Here is a 20343-nt window from a genome sequence, read left to right as displayed (position 1 = left end):
GCAAAGAAATACTCAAGTAAAGGTAAAACTATCTCATGAAAAAATCAACTTAAGTAAAAGTATTAAGGTACCTGTTTAAAAATGTACTTAAAGAGTAAAAAGTAGAAGCATTTCACATAGATTTTGAGGTCTTACAAAGCTTCAGATGTAGTGATTAATTATGTCTCACATAAGAATAAAAAAATACTTTTACTTTTCAGTCCAGTTGAAAAGTGCAGTGGAGTAGAACGTACCGATACCTGCTCTCAAATGTAGTGAAGTAAAAGCAAAAAATATTGCCTTTAAAATGTTCTTAAATAAAGTACAGATATCTAAAATGTGTAATTAAGTACGGTACTTAACTACTTTTACTTCTTTATGTTTTCCACTACACAGTAACAGTTATGTAATCAGCTCTACATCTATCTGCTGCTTGTGTGCAACCAGGAAGTAACATTATAAACATTACCAAAGTGCTCAAATTAGATAAAACCTGTTAAAATCTGATCAAAATCTTAAATATGACTATGTTTCAGTGAATTGTGTAACCTATCATCTGCACGTTCTGTTTGAAATAGAATCCATCAAACTGAATATGAGGCTTAAATATTGCATTGGGAGTTTCTTTCACTCTTTGTTTGACCTTATCTATAACGTAATCATGTTGTGTGAGCTCTGAGGTCTACATGCTCCTCCCTTATTTCTTCAAGCAAACAGATAAACACCACAATCAGTATTAGTCAATTTAGTTTAACTTCAACAAACAGACAAAAGTCTATGTATAAGCCTGTATATATTTAAATATGTTTGCATTTTCTAAGCAGCTGAATCGTTCATATTACAAATTTTGCCATGGAGCCCAATAGTCGCCCACTTCAAAGTCTGGTCTGGTTCTGGAAAATTCCAATATTAAGAGCGTGCTAACTAGTTAGACTTTAATCTGAACTTTGTTTTAACACAATCTGACCAGAACTGACTTAGCTGAACTACAACAGGTGAGTGGATTTGTGCTGTGAAACAAATACAATACAAGAAGCAGAAAAAAACAAACAAGTATACAAGTCCATATAAAACATTAAAAACAGGTCCAGGTGTATATACAAGTTTGTTATCAGATTATTAAATTGCGACTCTGTCACTAACGTATCCAGTTTATTAAGTATATATATGCAGTCAATGGGTAATTTAGTTCCGGAGTCAGGAGCAGTCACTAAAATCACCAATGTAATGTAATGTAGAAAGAATTCCCACATTAATCAGATTACAGGGCTGATCTGGAGTGAAACCTGGCCTCACTGATGCACACAGGCCCACTGCAGCAGGGGTGCATGTTACATTTAGCTACGGGATTAATGTGGCAAATTTGTGGAACCTGTCCCTAATATAGTTTGATGTTTGTGAATTTTTCTTTTTTCAACAGTTAATCTTTCATAGAATAGTTTACATTCACGCTCTGGGATTTGATGTCATAACTTCAGATGTTGTGCATGGGCCTATACAACTCTATACAACTTTGTACTACTATATTCTACTCTATTCTACGCTATACAACTCTATTGGAGATTCACTGTAATATCCTAAATAGAAATACACAAATCTTGAACCTTCTCATTATTAGTTTGTGATTTGCTCCAAACTCATCATATTAATCTTATGGTTGAAGTCCTTTGACGACTCCACGTCTTTGGGGTTGAACAATGGCTCCACTTTTTGATTGTGAAAAAATGTGACTTTTGTTTATTTAAACTAACAGAGATGACACTGAACTTTATGCCCGTTTTTGTTTCATGTGGATAGGCCCAGTGATTACACAGATATTACCCATAAACCAGGTCTGTTACACAGAGAACTCCACCTGAGGATTTTGACCTGTCTCCAGCTCAGATTAAACCACAGGGATTCTACAGTGTACTGATGTCATGAACACTTCATGGCCCTGCTCAGGAGTTTGATTTTCAATAATCAGGTGAGAGTGACTAACCGAAAAACTGTTGGCTAATGCTAGCTAGCTTGTGACTTATTTTAGAGGGACTTGTTTAACAGCACAAATCGGCTCACCTGTTGTACTTCAGCTAAATCAGATTGTGTTAAACAAAACTCAGATTAAAATCTAATGAGTAACAGAGCTTCAGACAGAGCAGTGCCTCCAGTTAGCATCACGCTCTCAAGGAGTATTTAATCATCTAAATGAGTGAAACATTAAAATACACAAAGTTAGTTCTTGACATTTTTTATTAGAAATAGCATTAGCTGTACACTGTTAGAAAGCTCCTCATCAGGGACAAAATACTTTAAGAGTCCATTTATCAAAATCCTACAATTTATGTACAAGAAATACACAGCTCATGTTGGAAGACATGATTTGTCAAAGTCTGAGTGCAAAACCAGAGACCAGGATCTGGACCAAAAGAGACCAGGGCCGAGACCAGGGCGGGGACCAGGGCGGGGACCATGGCCGGGACCATGGCCGGGACCATGGCCGGGACCATGGCCGGGACCAGGGCCGGGACCAGGGCGGGGACCAGGGCGGGGACCAGGGCGGGGACCAGGGCGGGGACCAGGGCGGGGACCAGGGCCGGGACCATGGCCGGGACCAGGGCCCAGACTCAGACCAGGACTAAAACCAGAGACCAAGGAGAGTCCGTGTTTTCCTTGGGTGGAATCAGTGGCCTGATTCAACTCATCGTGTAATATTTGAAAAAATATCTCCCTGTGATTCAGATGCCCTCCCAGAGGGTCAGATGCCCTTCCTGTGTGTCAGATACCCTCCCCGATTCTTTATTCTGTGTAAAAGCTGCTAACACTGTAGTTTAGACCTCTACAAACATGTTTTACAATGCATGATGGGATTGTTGGATTAGTTTAAAGTTCAGATTTCAGTCTGTTTGAGATGTGACTCCTGGACAGATTTAAAACAATGTTTTCACTCAATCCCAATTTCTAACTAAAATTAAAAATATACAATTGCAATCGTCATACTTTCTTCCCATTCAACTCTACGACCAGAGTTCAGACCTTCCCCAGTTTGAGTGCCCCTTCCTGTCACAGTAATGTGGTGGGATAGGATGAAGGGAGGGCATAAAACCTGCTAAACCTGTAGAACTAGTTTGTGGAGGTCGACTCAACTCAGTGCTGTTGTTTAAATACATTTTAAAGCTTTTTTCCCCCTTTTTTAGTTTTGTTATTGAGATAGGCCACGATCCACACCCTAGAACTGGTTTGGTCCAAGTCCTGGGTCCAGGCCACAGGTCCAGGCCCTGGGTCCAAGTCTCAGCCCAAGTCTAGTCTTAGGATGCGTTCACACTTGTCCTGGTTTGGGCCCAATTTGAAACCTCATGTAGATTTGGTTTGGCCCTATTCTAGTCCTGGATTAGTCCTGGTGTAGCTTTAGGTAAGTACCAGGTTTACAGACAAGTGTGAACGCACCCTTAGTCTTAGTCCTAATCCTGGTCCTAGTCTAGTCCTGGTCCAGTCTTGGTCCTAGTCCTGGATTATTGTCAGTCCTCCAGGCCCGGAGACTCTCCTTGTTGTATTCTTGAAGCGATCCTGATGGCCTCCTCCAGCGATGGGCTCTCACTCAACTGAAACAGAACACACAGAAGAGGGTGGGTCAAATATAAAGAAAAATATTACAATCAGACATTTTAGAAAAGCATTTGTCAAAATTTTAATCTTTCCTATATTACATAAATCTGACTCTTGTGAGCTTTAAATCATGTTATGTTACCTCCTCAAAAACATAGCAGGAATTGTGTTTTGTTTCATTCACACAGGTTTGAGTAATCCTTTATTATTAGTTTGTCTACATCTCCAAACCTCAAAATGCTCTGTTTCACCTTGTGATGTCATGAAGTGGAAGTTTAAATTGTCAGCTCCTTTTTACCTTTAGTTCAGTGCCAGATGCCCTCCCTATGAGTCCATGAAGTATTATTCTGTCTAAAAGCTGCCTGTAGTTTAGACCTCTATAAACATGCTCCGAAATGTCCCTGTGTGTCAGATGCCCTCCCTGTGTCTCTATGGGGTCTTAATCTGTGTAAAAGTTGCTAACCTCGTAGTTTAGACCTCTACATGCATGCCTTGAAATGCATGATGGGATTTTTGGATTAACTGTTTAATGAATGTTGTGACCTCTGCTGCTCTTGGTGAACTGAGCCTAAACAAACCTTGACACTTCTAATGCGGCACCATCCTTCATTTTGTTTCTAAATGAACCATTATCACTGTTTCTCATGAGCCTTAAATGATAAAAGGCTCAAATTACAATTGTGAAAAAGTCTGACTGAGATGAAAGAAGAGAACAGAGGAGGGGCAGAGTTAACATGTGAAATACAAGCAGTAGGGGGACAATATGTTGTGTTATAACTACCATCAGACTACCTTTTTTAATCAGATTTTTTAGTCAGAAAATCTGCACTCTTCTGCTTGTGTGGATTCCTGCTCACTCCTGCACACTGGTGCTCACTCTCGCTTACTCCTGCTATTTTATAATTATTAAAACTGCATGTAAACGACACAGAGTGATTTGAATGAGATGAACAGGATTTAACAAATTTACAGCCCTTTTCAGTGATTAATCAGATTCTGTTTCGTTCCGTTTGAGGAGGTGGTGAATTATAAAGAGAGGCGCAGGAGGCTCAGACAGAAGACATGCATCTGAATCAGGACACAAGAGTTAGCATAAAAGGACTACAAAACTAGAGAGTTAGCATACAGGACTACAGAAGAACGTTAGCATGGTGACTACAGGAGAGAGAGCATGTGGATTCAGGGACTGTATTAAAATCTTAATTTTCTATTAGACCTGTATAGTCACATTTAACTCATATGAATCATGTCTATGGTGTTTTAAATGCTGATGTCGCCAGCCCATCCTCTGTAAAAGCTTGTGGTTTGGAGCAGATGCAGAAGATTAATGGAGGAAGAACCTGGTCTATTTTTAGTATTAAATTAAAAATGTACAGGCCCTGGCTCCAGTTTCCATCAATGAAATAAAGTAGAGAAATAACTCCATGGTTCAACTGTACAATGTTTCTATAATTTATATAACTTGTATAACTATATTAGTTCAGAAAGTGTGTCCATCACATCTGACCCATCCGTCAGTGTCTCTGGGTTAAACCCAACGGGAGCCCTCCTCTGGTCTCTACAGTAAGATTTTTGAGTTAATAAACTTGATCCATCTTGTTCAGCGCCATCTGAAGCATTTGCATGTGACAGGAAACTGACCAATCACAGAGCAGCACTGTGGTAACACTGGCCACGCAGAGAGATGCACTTGTGCCTGTTTCAGCAGAAATCCACTTTTTAGTTTGTGACAAGAAGAGGGAAGAACTTTTGCTTTTGTGGAGCAAAAGATGTATGTGCTTTTCTCTCAACTGGATTTAAAATGAGATTTTTTGCTTGTTCTTCAGTTGTGACAGTTCGACCAATCAGAATCAAGCATTTGTTTGAACGCTCCGATCATTAGTTCTGTTCGATTTCAGCGAGAGCCGTCAGGTAAATGTGTAGAACTCAGGCACATATCAGCCGGGAGAGAGCCAGGTTACTCCTCTGGTCTGCTACTTTGGTCCTGTGTCATGCAAACAGCAGTGTCCCTCTCTCTGTCCCAGCCATCTTTTCTTTCTCCCCCCTCACCTCTTCTCTCTCCTCTGTTTGCTCTCTTCTTCTCTCCCCTCTTTTCTTTCTCTCCCTGTTTATCTCCCCCTATGTAAATCCACTGTAGATTTGCACTGGGAGGGTCAGACAGATCAGGACTCAGATCAGACCTCCTTAGTTTGACGTAAACATGGCTCCTGTTTAGAGACAAACACAGGCACACTTCTCTTTATCAGAAGAAAGCTCTTTATAAAGGATGCAGGTTTGAGCCTGAACAGCTACAAAAGATCACCACAACACATAATCAGGACACGTCTCAAAGAGGGTCCATCTGCTTTTATCTCCTTGTTTACTGTGATGACGTTTAGATGACGCATCACTGACACTACAGGTATAATGTGACACCATTATGAACTTAAATACATGCGTATTTTAATTCATCATGTGTTTTTCTATGAAGGTCATTTTCACAACAACTACATTTTTTTTACTCATCATCTAATAGCAGAGTGTTGAGCTGTACAACAGAGACACAGTAGCAGTAGTGTTTGCAGTAGTAGTAGCAGCAGCAGCAGTTGACCTTTACCTGAGAGTTTCATGTTGAGTTTGAGCAGAACAGTGTAAAGGCAGAGTAATAAACAAATAGTGGTATTTTGTGTTGAAGATCACAATATTGTATAAAAACAGCTTTAAAATGATCAAAATCTGTATGGAGTTTTGAGTCTAATCTTTGATATGAAAATCAAGTTTGAAATTTTATCATTGTGACAACAAAACTCAGCAGAGCAACATCAAGAATGCTACAGGTCCAATTCATCCAATCTGAATTAAATTGAGATCATTATTTCTAATGTTCAGTGGTCAACTGTTTTTAATGGAGAGGTCCACAGCCAATCCTACAAACAAAATTACACTTACCGGTATTTATTTATTTGAAGGACAGTGTGCAGATACATTAAAAAGATGGCTGCACCAGATTTAGCAAAATGCTAATTTCCATCTGTGGTCCTTGGTGTCAATCTGATCTGAAGTCTTGTTTAAGTTCATTAAATTATGACATAAAGACAATTTTACACTTTTAATAAGAAAAAATAAATACACTGAAACAGTCACATTGCTCAATACCAAAATACCCAATGTGACATAATCATTAAGTGCTAAAATGCCTTTATGAAGAACAGCATTTTAAGCACTACTTGAATCAAAATACATTTCTAGGAGTACAGCCTCAGTAAAGTTCCATAATGTGTCTTTACTGGTGGAGCTGGTTTAATGAGATTGGCTCTGGCTCTTAATGGAGATTACTCTGAGACTGGACAGAGCAGTGAAACCAGCTCCACAACAAGAATAAAACTTTTCCAGAACTAATTTGATCTGATAAGGAATGTTACGGCCACACGGAAAAGACCAAAAAGAAAAGAGGGAATCTCTCCTTTGTGGAGGCCTACCTCTTAAAGTTTTAAAAAGTTCCTACAGTCACAACTGAACCTATGTAACCAGAGCTTTAACCTGCAGATAGTTTGTTTTCCTCACATGAATGGTAGGAGAGGTTTCTCTATAATCTGGAAAGCTGCGTTTGTTTTCCTCACCTTTACGACTCTGTGATGGCATTGTCTGTATGATGATGTGCGCTTGTTTCTTTCAGCTGGACAGTTGTGTGTTGGTTTTCCTCACCAGTACAGCTCTGTGATGGGTGCATTTGTGTTACATCAACGATAGCAGGGGTTTTTCTCCAATCTGGACAGCCGTGTTTGTGTTTTTGTCACCTTTACGGCTCTGTGATGGGGTTGCGTGAATGATGATGTGAGGGTGTATTTGTTTCTCTCACCTGGACAGCTGTGTGTTTGTATGGTGTATGATGATATAAGGGCATGTTTATTTTCCTCACCTTTATGGCTCATTTTAATGTTGTTTGGGTGTGTTTGTGTTACTTTTCCTCACCTGTACAGCTCTGTGTGGGGTGCGTTTGAGTTACCTGTTGATGACTCACCTGTACAGCGATGTGCGTTCCGTTGGACGTGGCGAGCAGTGTCACAGGGCCGTCGCCCTGATCCTGAGCGTATGCCGCTTCTTCTACTGTCTGAAACGTGCTCATGTCAGGGGCCATGATCGCCACCTGAAGGATGCACGGAGAAAAGCATGTCATTGCTCAACTATTACTATCAACTATTCATAAGTGCCCTCTCCACATGTCAGATGCCCTCCCAGTGTGTCCATGGGGTCTTATTCTGTGTAAAAGCTGCTAACCCTGTACTTTATACCTCCATGTTCGGTCTATCTTAGATGTGAAGGCTCCTCGAGATGAACACCGATTAACCAAAGTTTAAAATCTAGCAGAAGATTAAACAGTCATGGTGTGTTCATAAAATATAAGCTTAAACTATAGAATATAAAGTCATATTAATAATAAACATATAATTTGGATTAATGCATTTATATGAAACAGTCCTGTACCTGATTTTTCCCCATGTATTTGAGCTAAATGTGTCCAAATGTGTCTTGCCCCAGTACAGATACATTTTATAAACAGCTCTTGAGGACAGGAAGTCCACTGTGTACTGTCTGCACCTAATTAAGTGTTTATTGTCAGAAAACTAGGAAGTGCACATTAGCATGCCAGTTGCCTCCGCTCTGGTCTGAGAGTTGCGAAAACCGCATTGTGTTGAATAATTAGGATGCTCAGAATGCATAAGGTAAGCGAGGAATAACTTTGGACAACTGCAAACTGTTTAAAATGAACTAGTTCTGTTTTTCCTGTTTTGTAAAAATGTAAAAATCAGGTAAAGAGACAGGTAAACAATGCAATCATTTTTTACATTTTCCAATTAAACCTCACTGCAGTTGGCTTTCTCACCTGCTCGTCTCCTCCGTCAGCCGTTACCATGGTGAGTTGGTGTCCACCCTGATTGGTCAGGTGATGCGTCCTCTGGTGGGTGAGCTCATGCGCTGGGATCGTGATGGTTGTGCCCTCCTGTGTCACCATGGTGATAGTCCCGCCCATCGCCTGTAGCTCCGCCTCCGAGATGCTCACCTGTCAGGTAGAAGGAAACGCAGTTAAATAGGTGAGATTATGACAGAAGTTTCAGACTGTTCCATAAAACAACAAAACTGCTCCAAGGCTTTAAGCTTTGAAAAAAATGACATTAAAGATGATATTATGCTTTTTTTCCTGACGTATATAATCTATGACCAGCTGATTTTCTGTTCATTTGTCCCCCCCTCTCTCCCCTTCTCTCTCACTTGTTGCTGTGTCCCATCCTCCTGTGTGACCAGAGCCCATCCCCTCTCCTCTCCCTTTCCTTTCCCTTTCCTCTCTCACCTGTTGCTGTGTCCCATCCTCTTGTGTGACCAGGGCCAGGTGTTGTCTCTGGATCATCTCGGGATTTTCTGGGACTGGTTCTGTTCCTGAGTCTTCTCCGTCTGCTCGGCCGTAGTTCACACTCGGGTCGTCCATCGCGTCTGAAACAAAAACAAATTCAACAGTTATTCAAAACACTTTTACAGTTCCTGCTCAAGTTTGACAGTGAAACTTAAAGCCCTTCCCCTCTCTTGTCAAATTAATATTATGGCTTAAAGTCCTCTCTGGGTTTAAGACATAAGATTAATATGACAAGTTTGTGGCGCTGATCCCAAACTGATAATGAGAAAGATCAACATTTGTGGAGAAGATGTTTGGAGATATCTCCCAGAGTTCTATAGAGTTAAACAGGCCCTGCCCTCCCTCTGGGATTATGACATTGTAAAGATTGTAGAGCATGAACACGACCTTTTGTACATACTTTACCCCCTCTTCCCTCTCTCTCTCTCCTCACCTGATGGTTCAAAGTGGGCCTTGCTCTCCTCCTCTATGGGCTCTGTGTCTTTGTGAGTGCTCCCTCTTTCCTTGCTCCCTTCTCCCCTGATGGTTCAAAGTAGGCCTTGCTCTCCTCCTCTGTAGGCTCTGACGTTGTGACTGGTCCCTCTCTCCTCCCACCCTCCTTCCATCCATCCTCACCTAATGGTTCAAAGTACGCCTCGCTCTCCTTTATGGGCTCTGTGTCATTGTGAGTGGTCCCTCTCTCCTCACTCTCTCCACACTCCATCCCTCCTTCCTCACCTGATGGTTCAAAGTAGGCCTCACTCTCCTCCTCTATGGGCTCTGTGTCGTTATGAGCAGTCCTCTTGTGCATGGCCAGTGTAGAGATCTGCTTGTATGTCTTTCCACAGTGGTTGCAGTTGTAGGGTTTACAGGGTGTGTGGACCACATGATGTTTGTATAGACTCGAGTATTCTGTGAAACGTTTCTCACATCCAGGGACTGTGCACACATATGGCTTCTCTCCTGTAAATCACAAATACATTTATTATTACACTGTCTGATGCACATACAAGCATAGACTGAGAGATCATATTATGCCTTTTATGAAATTTTGTTGTAAGCCATGACACATTTTTAATCTTTTTTTAAAAATAAGATTTTGTTCATTTTAAATAGCAATATTGATCTGAAACAAGTTAATAGAAACAGGTCCATTGACTTCCAGTTTAAAATCACTAAACTGGTTTTCCTGGCTGCCCCTTAACCCCAAGTGCCTACAAACAGCTACAGCTCACGGTAGCGAGTAGCAGATTTGTAAAATTTTTGCCACAAGAGCAACGCAACCCTTTTAAATTGTACGTGTATCACGGTACAAAGAGCAAAGTACAGAGCACTGGGCGAGGATAGGAGGTAGGTGAAAACAGGAATTTTTAGAGCACAAATGCCTCAACTACATGACAATACAGGATTACTCAAACATGCATGAATCATTCAAAATAGAACTCTTGAGTGAGATCATGAGAGAACACTGTAACACAGGGTTAACAGCTGTGAAAAGTTGCTTTTGCAGAATACGTCTCTCTTATAATGGGGAAATTCAATGCCCATCAGTGTCTTTAGCCAAGGCTAGACAGTCCTACCTGTGTGTATCCTCATGTGGTTCTTGTAGTTGGTGGCGCTGGCGAAGCTCCTCCCACAGCTGGGCTCAGAGCAGTAGTATGGCCGCTCTCCCGTGTGAGTCCTGATGTGAACTTTTCTAATGTTTGAGGTCGTGAATGAGCGACCGCAGCCCTCCACCGGACATTTGAATGGTTTCTCTCCTAAAAAACACAAGGAGGAGTGAGGAGAGCCAAAGGAGCAGAGCCAGAGGAGCAGAGCCAGAGTAGTAGTAGTAGTAGTACATGTATGTGTCCTGTTGTGTTTCTGCAGTAGTAGTACTTGTAGTATTTGTACCTGTGTGTGTCCTGGTGTGTTTCTGTAGGTCTCCAGACGTCTTGAATGATTTGCAGCAGTTGAGTTCCTGACACCTGTATGGCTTCTCTCCAGTGTGAGTCCTGGAGTGGCTCTTCAGGCCATAACCTGAAACACACACTCTGCTGAGTGGAGCTTACATTGTACTTTTGACTTGTGTCAATAAAATCACTATGTTTGGACGCTAATAATGTAAGTTGTATAAAGAAGTGGACTGAGGGAGTGTGACATCACCCTCTCACCGAAGAACCAGTGGATCATGTAAATACATGTGCTGCCAATCAACTGCTCAACCAAAAAGGGGGAATGGCAAAAGCTCTCAAAACTATTACAGGTACAGATCTCTGTGTATGTGACCCAAACTGCACAAACAAGACTTTACTTGCAGTGGGAGTTCATGCAAAAACTATTTATACAGAAAAAAGTACTACAAAACAATGTATTTCTAAGTAAAAAGGTAGATTCAACTCAAGATTCAGCTCACTCACTAAATGCCTTTTCCTGTCTGTACATGCGGTGTACAGTTCTGGATCATTTTTTGGTATATTTATGGAGAATTGTCAGGTGGGAGCATGGGTGACCTAGGCTTGTGGGCGCAGCCTTGTACTGGATCATACTACTAACCATAAGGAGTGTTTGAAGAGGGCCCGGGAGAGATCACTAGATTACTCAAACATGCATGGATGACAAATAAAACCTCTTCAGGCATGTTTTTGATGACATTAGAAAATGGGACAAAGCAGAATACATCCTCTTTAAAATCTGTATTATCATTAGATTAATAAACTTTTTTTTTTTTTACCTGTAGCAAACTTTTTTCCGCAGCCTGGATATTCACAGATGTAGGGTTTGTCTCCAGTGTGTGATCTCTCATGGACCTGAACATTCAAACAAATAAATATACATTTATAAGCACTTTTGAAGCACCCAAGGTCACTGTACAAGAGCCAAATGTGTCCTGTCCCAGTACAGATACAGTGTAGAAGCAGTTCTTGAGGTCAAAATAAGTCCACTGTGTTTTGTCTGCATCTAATTATCAAGTGTTTTATTGTCCGATAATCAGTGATAAGCGTGTGTTAGCATGCTAGTTTCTTTTAGCTGTACCGTGAGAGTTGTGAAAAGTGCTTATAAACTCATCATGGTGAATAATTAGGATGCTTTGAATGCATACAGTAAGTGAGGAATAACTTTGGACCACTGCAAACTGTTTAAAATGAACTAATTCTGTTTTTCATGTTTTTAAGAAAGTAAAAATCAGTTAGAGACATTAATATACAAATGTAAAAGTTAAACATGAGAATCATTTGGATCATTTCAGTCCTGGAATTGCCAATCTCTACTGAACTAAATGTAAAAGAAGCTGTTAACTTGAAAACTACCACTTCATGACACGCTAAGAATAAAGGTTTACTCAAACATGTGTGAATGAAACAAAACACAACTCCAGGTATGTTTTTGAGGAGGAAGCAACATTATAACATGTTAAACCTCACAAGAGTTGATTTTGAGTAATCTAGGCCCTTAAAAGTTAAATATAAAAATGTAAACTTTGAACATGAGGTACTTTGAGATGATGTGCTGTAGTGTAGAGTTTTCCACATCCTTCATAGTCACATCTAAAGGCCTTCTCTCCCACGTTTGTCATGCGTCTGTTGTCATGGCCCTGCAGCACGATCTAAAGGAGAGATCAAACCATTAGGATCATTTTAAAATAAATAAAGTTTAATCTGACAATCACTCACTCTCATATGCACGCCGTTGTCCGTCTCCACACGACCAAATGGAACTAAAGGGTTTTCTATGTTCTCCACCTGAAAAAGAGAAAAATGCTGTGTTTCAGATGACATCACCACATTCTACAGGCCAATTATATTTAACACATATGGAGGCAGATAAGATGAGTCTTGTTAAAATGCAAATCTTTCCTGTAACACAGTGTGTTTTTGGGTCTTGTCTCTAATAGAAATTATCAGGTTCAGCATTTGTGAATTTACCTTTCGGATATTTCATGGTAAAATAAAATGTAATCAACTGATACTTTGCAGCTTATGTCATCAACCTGAGGTTGTGATGCTAACCTTAGGTACTGCTCTGTCTGAAGCTCTGTTATTCAAGTTAGATTTGAATCTGAGCTTTGTTTTAACACAATCTGACCAGAAAGAACTGACTTATCTGAACTACAACAGGTGAGCTGATTTGTGCTGTTAAAAAAGTCCCTCTCAAATAACATTACAGTCACAAGGGAGCATTAGCCAACAGTTTTTCAGTTAGTCACTCTCACCTTTTTGTTGAAAATCAAACCCGGATTGATCACAGGCTCCTATTCTATTTGTTGAACATAATCTGAGTCTAACACTACAGCAACAGAGGAGGTCAGGAGGGCATCTGACATGCAGGGATATAGAAGGACTGGAGGGCATCTGACATAGGGCTACAGGAGGATGGGAGGACATTTGACTTAGTACCTTGGTGGTGTACTGCTCCAGCACGCTGATGGTCTCTGGGTCTATGGTGCCCTCTGCCTGCAGGTCAGCCACAGTGCCGTCTGCCTGGATGGCAAGGATGGTGTTGGACTGGGGCATGTGCACAGTGTGTTGGATATAAGCCGTGCTCCCGTCCTCCAACTGCACCTCCTGTAGACCCGACTGTTCATAAGATTCTGAGGAGAGAACAGAAGAATCTAGGTGTTTGTAGAGGTCAAAACTACAAGGTCAGCTTTTACACCGAATAAGACCCCATGGAGACACAGGGAGGCTATCTGACACCCAAGAGCATTTCAGACCATGTTTGTAGAGGTCTATTACAGGTACAACAAGAATTCTCTATAAAAAACTTGGATATTTTGTTCTTTACAAGGGGCATTCGATCATTAAAAAAAAATACAGATTTTATGCTTTGCTAATTGTGCCAACTTAAAATTGCACACTATCACCAGAGATGTGAGACAGGATACAGTGAATAGTGCGTTTACCTTTGGGAGTGTGAATGTAAGCTGTGGTCCCATCCTCCAACTGAACAGCCTGACCATCTTCTAACTGTAAACTATCTCCTCCTGTAAAAATACAATGCATGTACAATATGTGTGTGTGAGTGTATATATATATATATATATATATATACACATATATATATATACACACATATATATATATATATATACACACACACACCCCCACACCCACACCCACACATATATATACACATACATACATACCATACATACACATATATATGAATGAGAGGTTTAGAGGAGCAGAGGATGCAAAGGAGAGTTTCAGAGGATGCAGAGAATGTCCTGATGAGGAGAGGAGTTGCTACCTGTTTTGGGCACAGACAAGTGCTGTACATAGGCTGCAGACCCGACCTCGAGCTGGATGACCTGTCCATCCATGAGGTGAGGTTCAGTGAAGGCTTTGGAGTCGTGCTCAAAGTGGATGAGCCTCCCGTCCATGATCTGAGCCTCGGGGAATGGTTTGGAGTCATGTTGGATGTACGCCGTGGAGCCATCGGCCAACGTCACAGCTTGAAGACTCACCGTGTCCACACCCTCCATTGGATCTCCATCTGACGATGACAGCACAACACACCTTCACTGACCCAACTTTCAACTCTTTTTGTGCAAAACTTATTTAAAAATATAAATGTAGAAACCATCATTCAGTAATAGCAGTTTGATAAAACTATCATAGTAGTTGTAATAATCATAGAAGCAGCAGTATCAGTAGAATTATTTGTAATAACTGTAGTATCTGTAGTATTTGGAGTTTACTGCCACAGTAATTGGCAATAGTAATTAGGGATGCAACAATCCAGCTATTTCAGTTCAAATATCAATATCGAACCGATATCAAGGAACCGATACCTGATCCAGCTAAATTTTTCAGTATCAGCACCAATATTCGATACCAGTATCGGTGCATCCCTAGTAGTAATAGTGGAAGTTGTAATAAAAGCAGCAGTAGCAGTGTCCTTATGTGTGTTACCTGCCACATTCTTGTTCAGCCAGTGACTGGTTGTAGTGACTAGGATAGCTGTAGCAGTAATAGTTGTAGTATTTACAGTATTAGTGCATTACCCGCCACAGTGACTGTCTCGGTCAGACAAAGAGTGACCGGTTGACCGTCGGCATCCTGAAACTCGGCCATCCCCTGAGCGTCGCCGCGGTTTATCTGAGCCAGGAGCATTATTCAGCTATAGAGGAAACACAACAGAGATATTAACCATTTAAAAGTCCTACATTATACATAATGGACTATTGTGAGCTTTAAGCCATGTTATAATGTTATCTCCTCAGGGATGTACATGGAGTTGTGTTTTGTTTTCATTCACACGTTTTTGTCTACATCTCCAAAACTCAAAATGCTGTGTTCACCTTGTTATGTCATGAAGCGGTAGTTTTCAAGTTAACATCTACCTTTTACCTTTGGTTCAGTAGAGATGGCCAATTCCTGGCCATTCAAATGATTCTAGTGAAGGTGTGTGGAGTTTAAAAACAAAGTGGAGCACTTCCTGTATTAGCACATGACATCACACGGTGGAACAAAGTGTTATGAGTTTAAGAGAAGAACTCAGCCTAAATATGCAGGGTTTGTGTGTTAAATATGTGTGAATGAAACAAAACACAACTCCAGATGTTTGTCCATTAGAACATTTATACAAACACCAACAGGATCCAGAAGCATTATTCAGCAGAAAACAAAACGTAAACAAATAAATAAATCAACATTTAAAACAAAAATTACACAGATATTAAAACGTCTTCATGTCATGCACTAAAACAGGGTTCAGAAACTTCCCTTTGCTACAAAAAGAGATAAAAATGAAATTTCATGTTTGTCTTTAGCACCATGTGGACCAAGTAAACGGATCCTAAGGAGGGTTTTTATCAGCCTGCTACACTGGCTCTGACCTCTGTAGATCAGTTTATTTCTCCTCACATCATTTCCAAATGATCAGAAAAGACAAAAACACCATTGTCCTGGGTCTCACATGTTTATCTGGTCATTTTAAATAAATTGAAATGGCAAGTTGGACAGCAGTAGTTTTATAGCACACACATTCTGAGTGCAGTGGACCAGAGGTTGAAGTGTTTCGCTCAAGGACACAAAAACACCCAGGCAAGAGTGAATGTCACGCCCACAATCTGTTGTTTGTTTAAAAACACAATAGAGGACAATTATGATCATTATCTGAAATTACTGTCAGTATCGGGTCCGGTGCATGAAGATCTGGGCGGCAGTCGAAGGCAGAGGCCTCAACGACCGGATTCCTGGACATGGAGACTGGCTCTGGGGACATGGAATGTCACCTCGCTGGGGGGGAAGGAGCCTGAGCTTGTGCGGGAGGTTGAGCGTTACCGACTAGATATAGTCAGCCTCGCCTCCACGCACAGTTTGGGCTCTGGAACCCAACTTCTTGAGAGGGGCTGGACACTCCATTTCTCTGGCGTTGCCCACGGGGAGCGGCGGAGAGCTGGTGTGGGCTTGCTCATTGCCCCACAGCTCAGCCGCCACGTGTTGGGGTTCACTCCGGTGAACGAGAGGGTCGCGTCCCTGCGCCTTCGGGTCGGGAACAGGTCTCTCACTGTTGTGTCGGCCTACGGGCCAAACAGCAGTGCAGAGTACCCGGGCTTCTTGGAGTACCTGGGAGGGGTACTAGACAGTGCACCAACCGGGGACTCCGTTGTTCTCCTGGGGGACTTCAACGCCCATGTGGGTAACGACAGTGACACCTGGAGGGGCGTGATTGGGAAGAACGGCCTCCCTGATCTGAACCCGAGGGGTGTTTTGTTATTGGACTTCTGTGCTAGTCACAGTTTGTCCATAACACCATGTTCGAGCACAAGGGTGTCCATCGGTGCACGTGGCACCAGGACGCTCTAGGTCGGAGGTCGATGATCGACTTTGTTGTCGTGTCATCTGACCTCCGACCGCGTGTCTTGGACACTCGGGTGAAGAGAGGGGCTGAGCTGTCAACCGATCACCACCTGGTGGTGAGTTGGATCCGCTGGCGGAGGAGGGGGGGAAGCAGTGCTTCAACACTGTTTACAGTGCGGGTGGAGAGCTGCTGAACTCGACTGGGAATGTTGTCGGGTGGTGGAAGGAATACTTTGAGGATCTCCTCAATCCCCCCGTCATGTCTTCCGAGGAGGAAGAAGACTGGGGACCCAGAGGCGGACTCGTCCATCACCCTGGCTGAAGTCACCGAGGTGGTTAGCAAGCTGCTCGGTGGCAAGGCTCCGGGGGTGGACGAGATCTGTCCTGAGTACCTCAAGTCTCTGGATGTTGTGGGACTGTCTTGGCTGACACGTCTTTGCAACATCACGTGGCGGTCGGGGACAGTACCACTGGAGTGGCAGACCGGGGTGGTGGTCCCTCTGTATAAGAAGGGGGACCGGAGGGTGTGTTCCAATTATAGGGGAATCACACTCCTCAGCCTTCCCGGTAAGGTCTACTCCGGGGTACTGGAGAGGAGAATCCGACCGATAGTCGAACCTCGGATTCAGGAGGAGCAGTGTGGTTTTCGTCCTGGTCGTGGAACACTGGACCAGCTCTATATTCTCCATCGGGTCCTCGAGGGTTCATGGGAGTATGCCCAACCAGTCCACATGTGTTTTGTGGATCTGGAGAAGGCATTTGACCGTGTCCCTCTTGGTGTCCTTTGGAGGGTGCTCCGGGAGTATGGGGTCCGGGGCCCTTTGCTAAGGGCTGTCCGGTCCCTGTATGACCGGAGCAGGAGCTGTGTTCGCATTGCCGGCAGTAAGTCAGACCTGTTCCCGGTGCATGTTGGACTCCGCCAGGGCTGCCCTTTGTCACCGGTTCTGTTCATTATATTTATGGACAGAATTTCTAGGCGCAGTCAGGGGCCGGACGGGGGTCTGGTTCGGGAACCACAGGATTTCATCTCTGCTGTTTGCAGATGATGTTGTCCTGATGGCTTCATCGAGCCAGGACCTGCAGCAGGCACTGGGGCGGTTTGCAGCCGAGTGTGAAGCGGCTGGGATGAGAATCAGCTCCTCCAAATCCGAGGCCATGGTTCTCGACCGGAAAAAGGTGGCTTGCTCTCTCCGGGTGGGTGGTGAGTCTCTGCCCCAAGTGGAGGAGTTCAAGTATCTCGGGGTCTTGTTCACGAGTGAGGGAAGGATGGAGCGTGAGATTGACAGGCGGATCGGTGCAGAGTCTGCAGTGATGCGGTCGCTGTATCGGTCTGTTGTGGTGAAGAAGGAGCTGAGCCCAAAGGCGAAGCTCTCGATTTACCGGCCAATCTACGTTCCTACCCTCACCTATGGTCATGAACTCTGGGTAATGACCGAAAGGACAAGATCGCGGATACAAGCGGCCGAAATGGGTTTCCTCCGCAGAGTGGCTGGGCGCACCCTTAGGGATAGGGTGAGGAGCTCAGTCACACGGGAGGAGTTCGGAGTAGAGCCGCTGCTCCTACACGTTGAGAGGAGCCAGCTGAGGTGGCTCGGGCATCTGCTCAGGATGCCTTCCTAGGGAGGTGTTCTGGGCATGTCCCACCGGGAGGAGGCCCCGGGAAGACCCAGGACACGGTGGAGGGACTATGTCTCTCGGCTGGCCTGGGAACGCCTTGGGAACCCACCGGAGGAGCTGGAGGACATGTCTGGGGTGAGGGAAGTTTGGGAGTCCCTGCTTAGACTGCTGCCCACGCGACCTGGCTCCGGATAAGAAAATGGATAGATGTATGGACTGTCAGTATCAGGATGTGGGGGATTCAGTCTTCAAATATCCCCATTCATATTTTGTATATTTTGAACACATGAACCATCTGAACTGGAACACACATTTAGCAGCTGTCTTGGAACTGAGCCTGGATCAAACCATCTGTGAGATTAGTGATATTTCATATTAAGTTTGCCACATTATTTCTTATTTGAGTCTCACGTTGAACACCTCAGCCTGTGTTTCTCTTGTCATTTTGGATGACCTCGTTCTTTGCTCGTGTGAATCTTTGGCTCTGGTGTAAACACATTTGACATGTTTTATTCAGATGTTGGACTCCTCAGTTTGGCGCTTGTCCTGTCACGCCAGATGCGAACGTGAAGTTACTTTTGTGTAGCTTATGACATGTCACTGCGGTACTTTATCTGACATGAGTTTGTGTCTGAAGATCATAAGTTCTGAAAGGTCAAATTTTCCTGAAGCTGCTTGTGTTGAACTAGAGCTAACGTATTAGCCGCATGCTAACTGCCGCTAACTCCACCAAACGCAGCTGTCACGGCTCTGAGAAGCGGAACACGTTGGGTTCTGTTAAATATTGAAATCATATTCTCTGAGCGGGTTTAAGTTCAGTAAAAGTCTACAGTTGTAAACTGTAGTCTGAAGCTAGACGCTAATGCATTAGCCTCGTGTCAACGTGAAGCTAAAGACGCTCAGAGCTATGGCTCAGAGCCGCGCAGTGAAAACAGCTCCGTAGGCTCATAAAGATCACATAAGCCTCTCCACTCGCTGCGTGACACTTTATTTGACGGTAAAACGCCGTGATTTTCCGCTATGTTTGGCTCCCACGCCGCCGCCTGTCCGTCCCGCTCCTCGGAGGCGGCTGTGGGAATAATGCACACTGGGTAAAAACCGATTTATACACTAACCTCCAGAAATTTCCAACAATTCCTCCTGTTCGACCACCATGCACCAGTGCAGGAAACGCTCCGCGGAGCCCGCCCCGGGAACATGAATGGTGACAGCTGCCGAGCCCGCGGAGCCCCGCCTTCAGAACGAACACGGCCTGCGATTGGTCTATGTGGGGAAAGAGCGACAGGCTGTTGGTCCACAGAGCGGTCAATCACATCTCCTGAAGCCCCAGATCGGGCATCGCCGATTCTAGCTCAATGCTAGAGCTCGTGTGATGCTAAGTAGTGTTTATGCGGCATTTAAGGAATATTTATTGACCGTTTTAACATCTCAACCACTCATAAGGACGTCGTGTCTATTCCGGATCCATTAAGTCACAATATTTACGAAGACGTGTAATCTGAAAGGAATAACAGAGCAATTTTTGTCTATTTTTAGCATTAGCTTCCGTTAGCATCCGTTGCACGTTACGTCACACAAATAAAAATGACCTAAAATCCTAGCGGGCTCCTTTTTATGTTGACTCTCTTCACCCTCGTTCCTCAAAATAACATGTTCACTTCCTAAATACCATAAAAACCCTGAATAAAGTCCGCGGGGTGTTTAAAACTTGCCTGTTGAATATTTAGCTGTTTATTTACACCGAGCCGGGGATCCGTTACTCTGGTTCCCGGGCTACCGTCAGGCGCCATTCTGCGGTGGGTTCGTATTGTTTTGGACTTTTGTCCGAAAAGAAGCCGCTTCCTGGTTTAAATCTAGCTTTTATCACATTATAGTCTCTCATCCCCGTCCCCCGCCTCTATTTTCCCCGGTTCTCCCCGCGCAGAGCCGTGCCAGCCGTGGTCTAGGCTCACAAACAGCGGCGCTGCGGAGGATTTCGGTGTTTCTGGGCTCCATGTTGAACCGGGG

At 43.3% G+C, this 20343-nt stretch overlaps 1 protein-coding gene across 2 annotated transcripts; it reads right to left on the bottom strand.

Moving 5' to 3' along the window:
* Positions 1-2196: 2196 nt before the first annotated feature.
* Positions 2197-19611, bottom strand: znf143b (zinc finger protein 143b). Of its 2 annotated transcripts, none has more exons than XM_055222312.1 (15): positions 19452-19611; positions 14919-15034; positions 14162-14407; positions 13815-13895; positions 13309-13502; positions 12586-12654; positions 12408-12518; positions 11646-11721; positions 10826-10951; positions 10513-10692; positions 9671-9895; positions 8894-9033; positions 8429-8605; positions 7565-7690; positions 2197-3560 (listed from the first exon to the last, which is right to left on the bottom strand). In XM_055222312.1, exons 2-15 carry the CDS (start codon positions 15025-15027, stop codon positions 3477-3479), a joined length of 1944 nt encoding a protein of 647 aa, XP_055078287.1. In that variant the 5' UTR covers positions 15028-15034; positions 19452-19611; the 3' UTR covers positions 2197-3476. The 2 variants fall into 2 exon arrangements, with proteins under 2 accessions (XP_055078287.1, XP_055078288.1); XM_055222313.1 differs by having other exon boundaries at positions 3226-3560; positions 13815-13892; positions 19452-19610.
* Between the last annotated feature and the right edge of the window lie 732 nt (positions 19612-20343).

This window comes from Periophthalmus magnuspinnatus, chromosome 6 (genome assembly GCF_009829125.3).
Source record: "Periophthalmus magnuspinnatus isolate fPerMag1 chromosome 6, fPerMag1.2.pri, whole genome shotgun sequence".
Lineage (NCBI taxonomy): Eukaryota > Metazoa > Chordata > Actinopteri > Gobiiformes > Gobiidae > Periophthalmus > Periophthalmus magnuspinnatus.
Note: the sequence above shows the minus strand (reverse complement) of the source record. Positions and strands in the feature narration are given on the sequence as shown.

Bases quoted from the DNA above. Each gene is read 5' to 3' on its own strand.
- znf143b (XM_055222312.1), bottom strand. From the start codon at position 15,027: ATGCTCCTGGCTCAGATAAACCGCGGCGACGCTCAGGGGATGGCCGAG. The intron at 13,896-14,161 runs GTAGCAACTCCT...GTATTTTTACAG, and splicing joins CTTGTCTGTGCCCAAAACAG to GAGGAGATAGTTTACAGTTA. The intron at 3,561-7,564 runs GTGAGTCATCAA...GTTCTGTTTCAG, and splicing joins GAACGCACATCGCTGTACAG to TTGAGTGAGAGCCCATCGCT.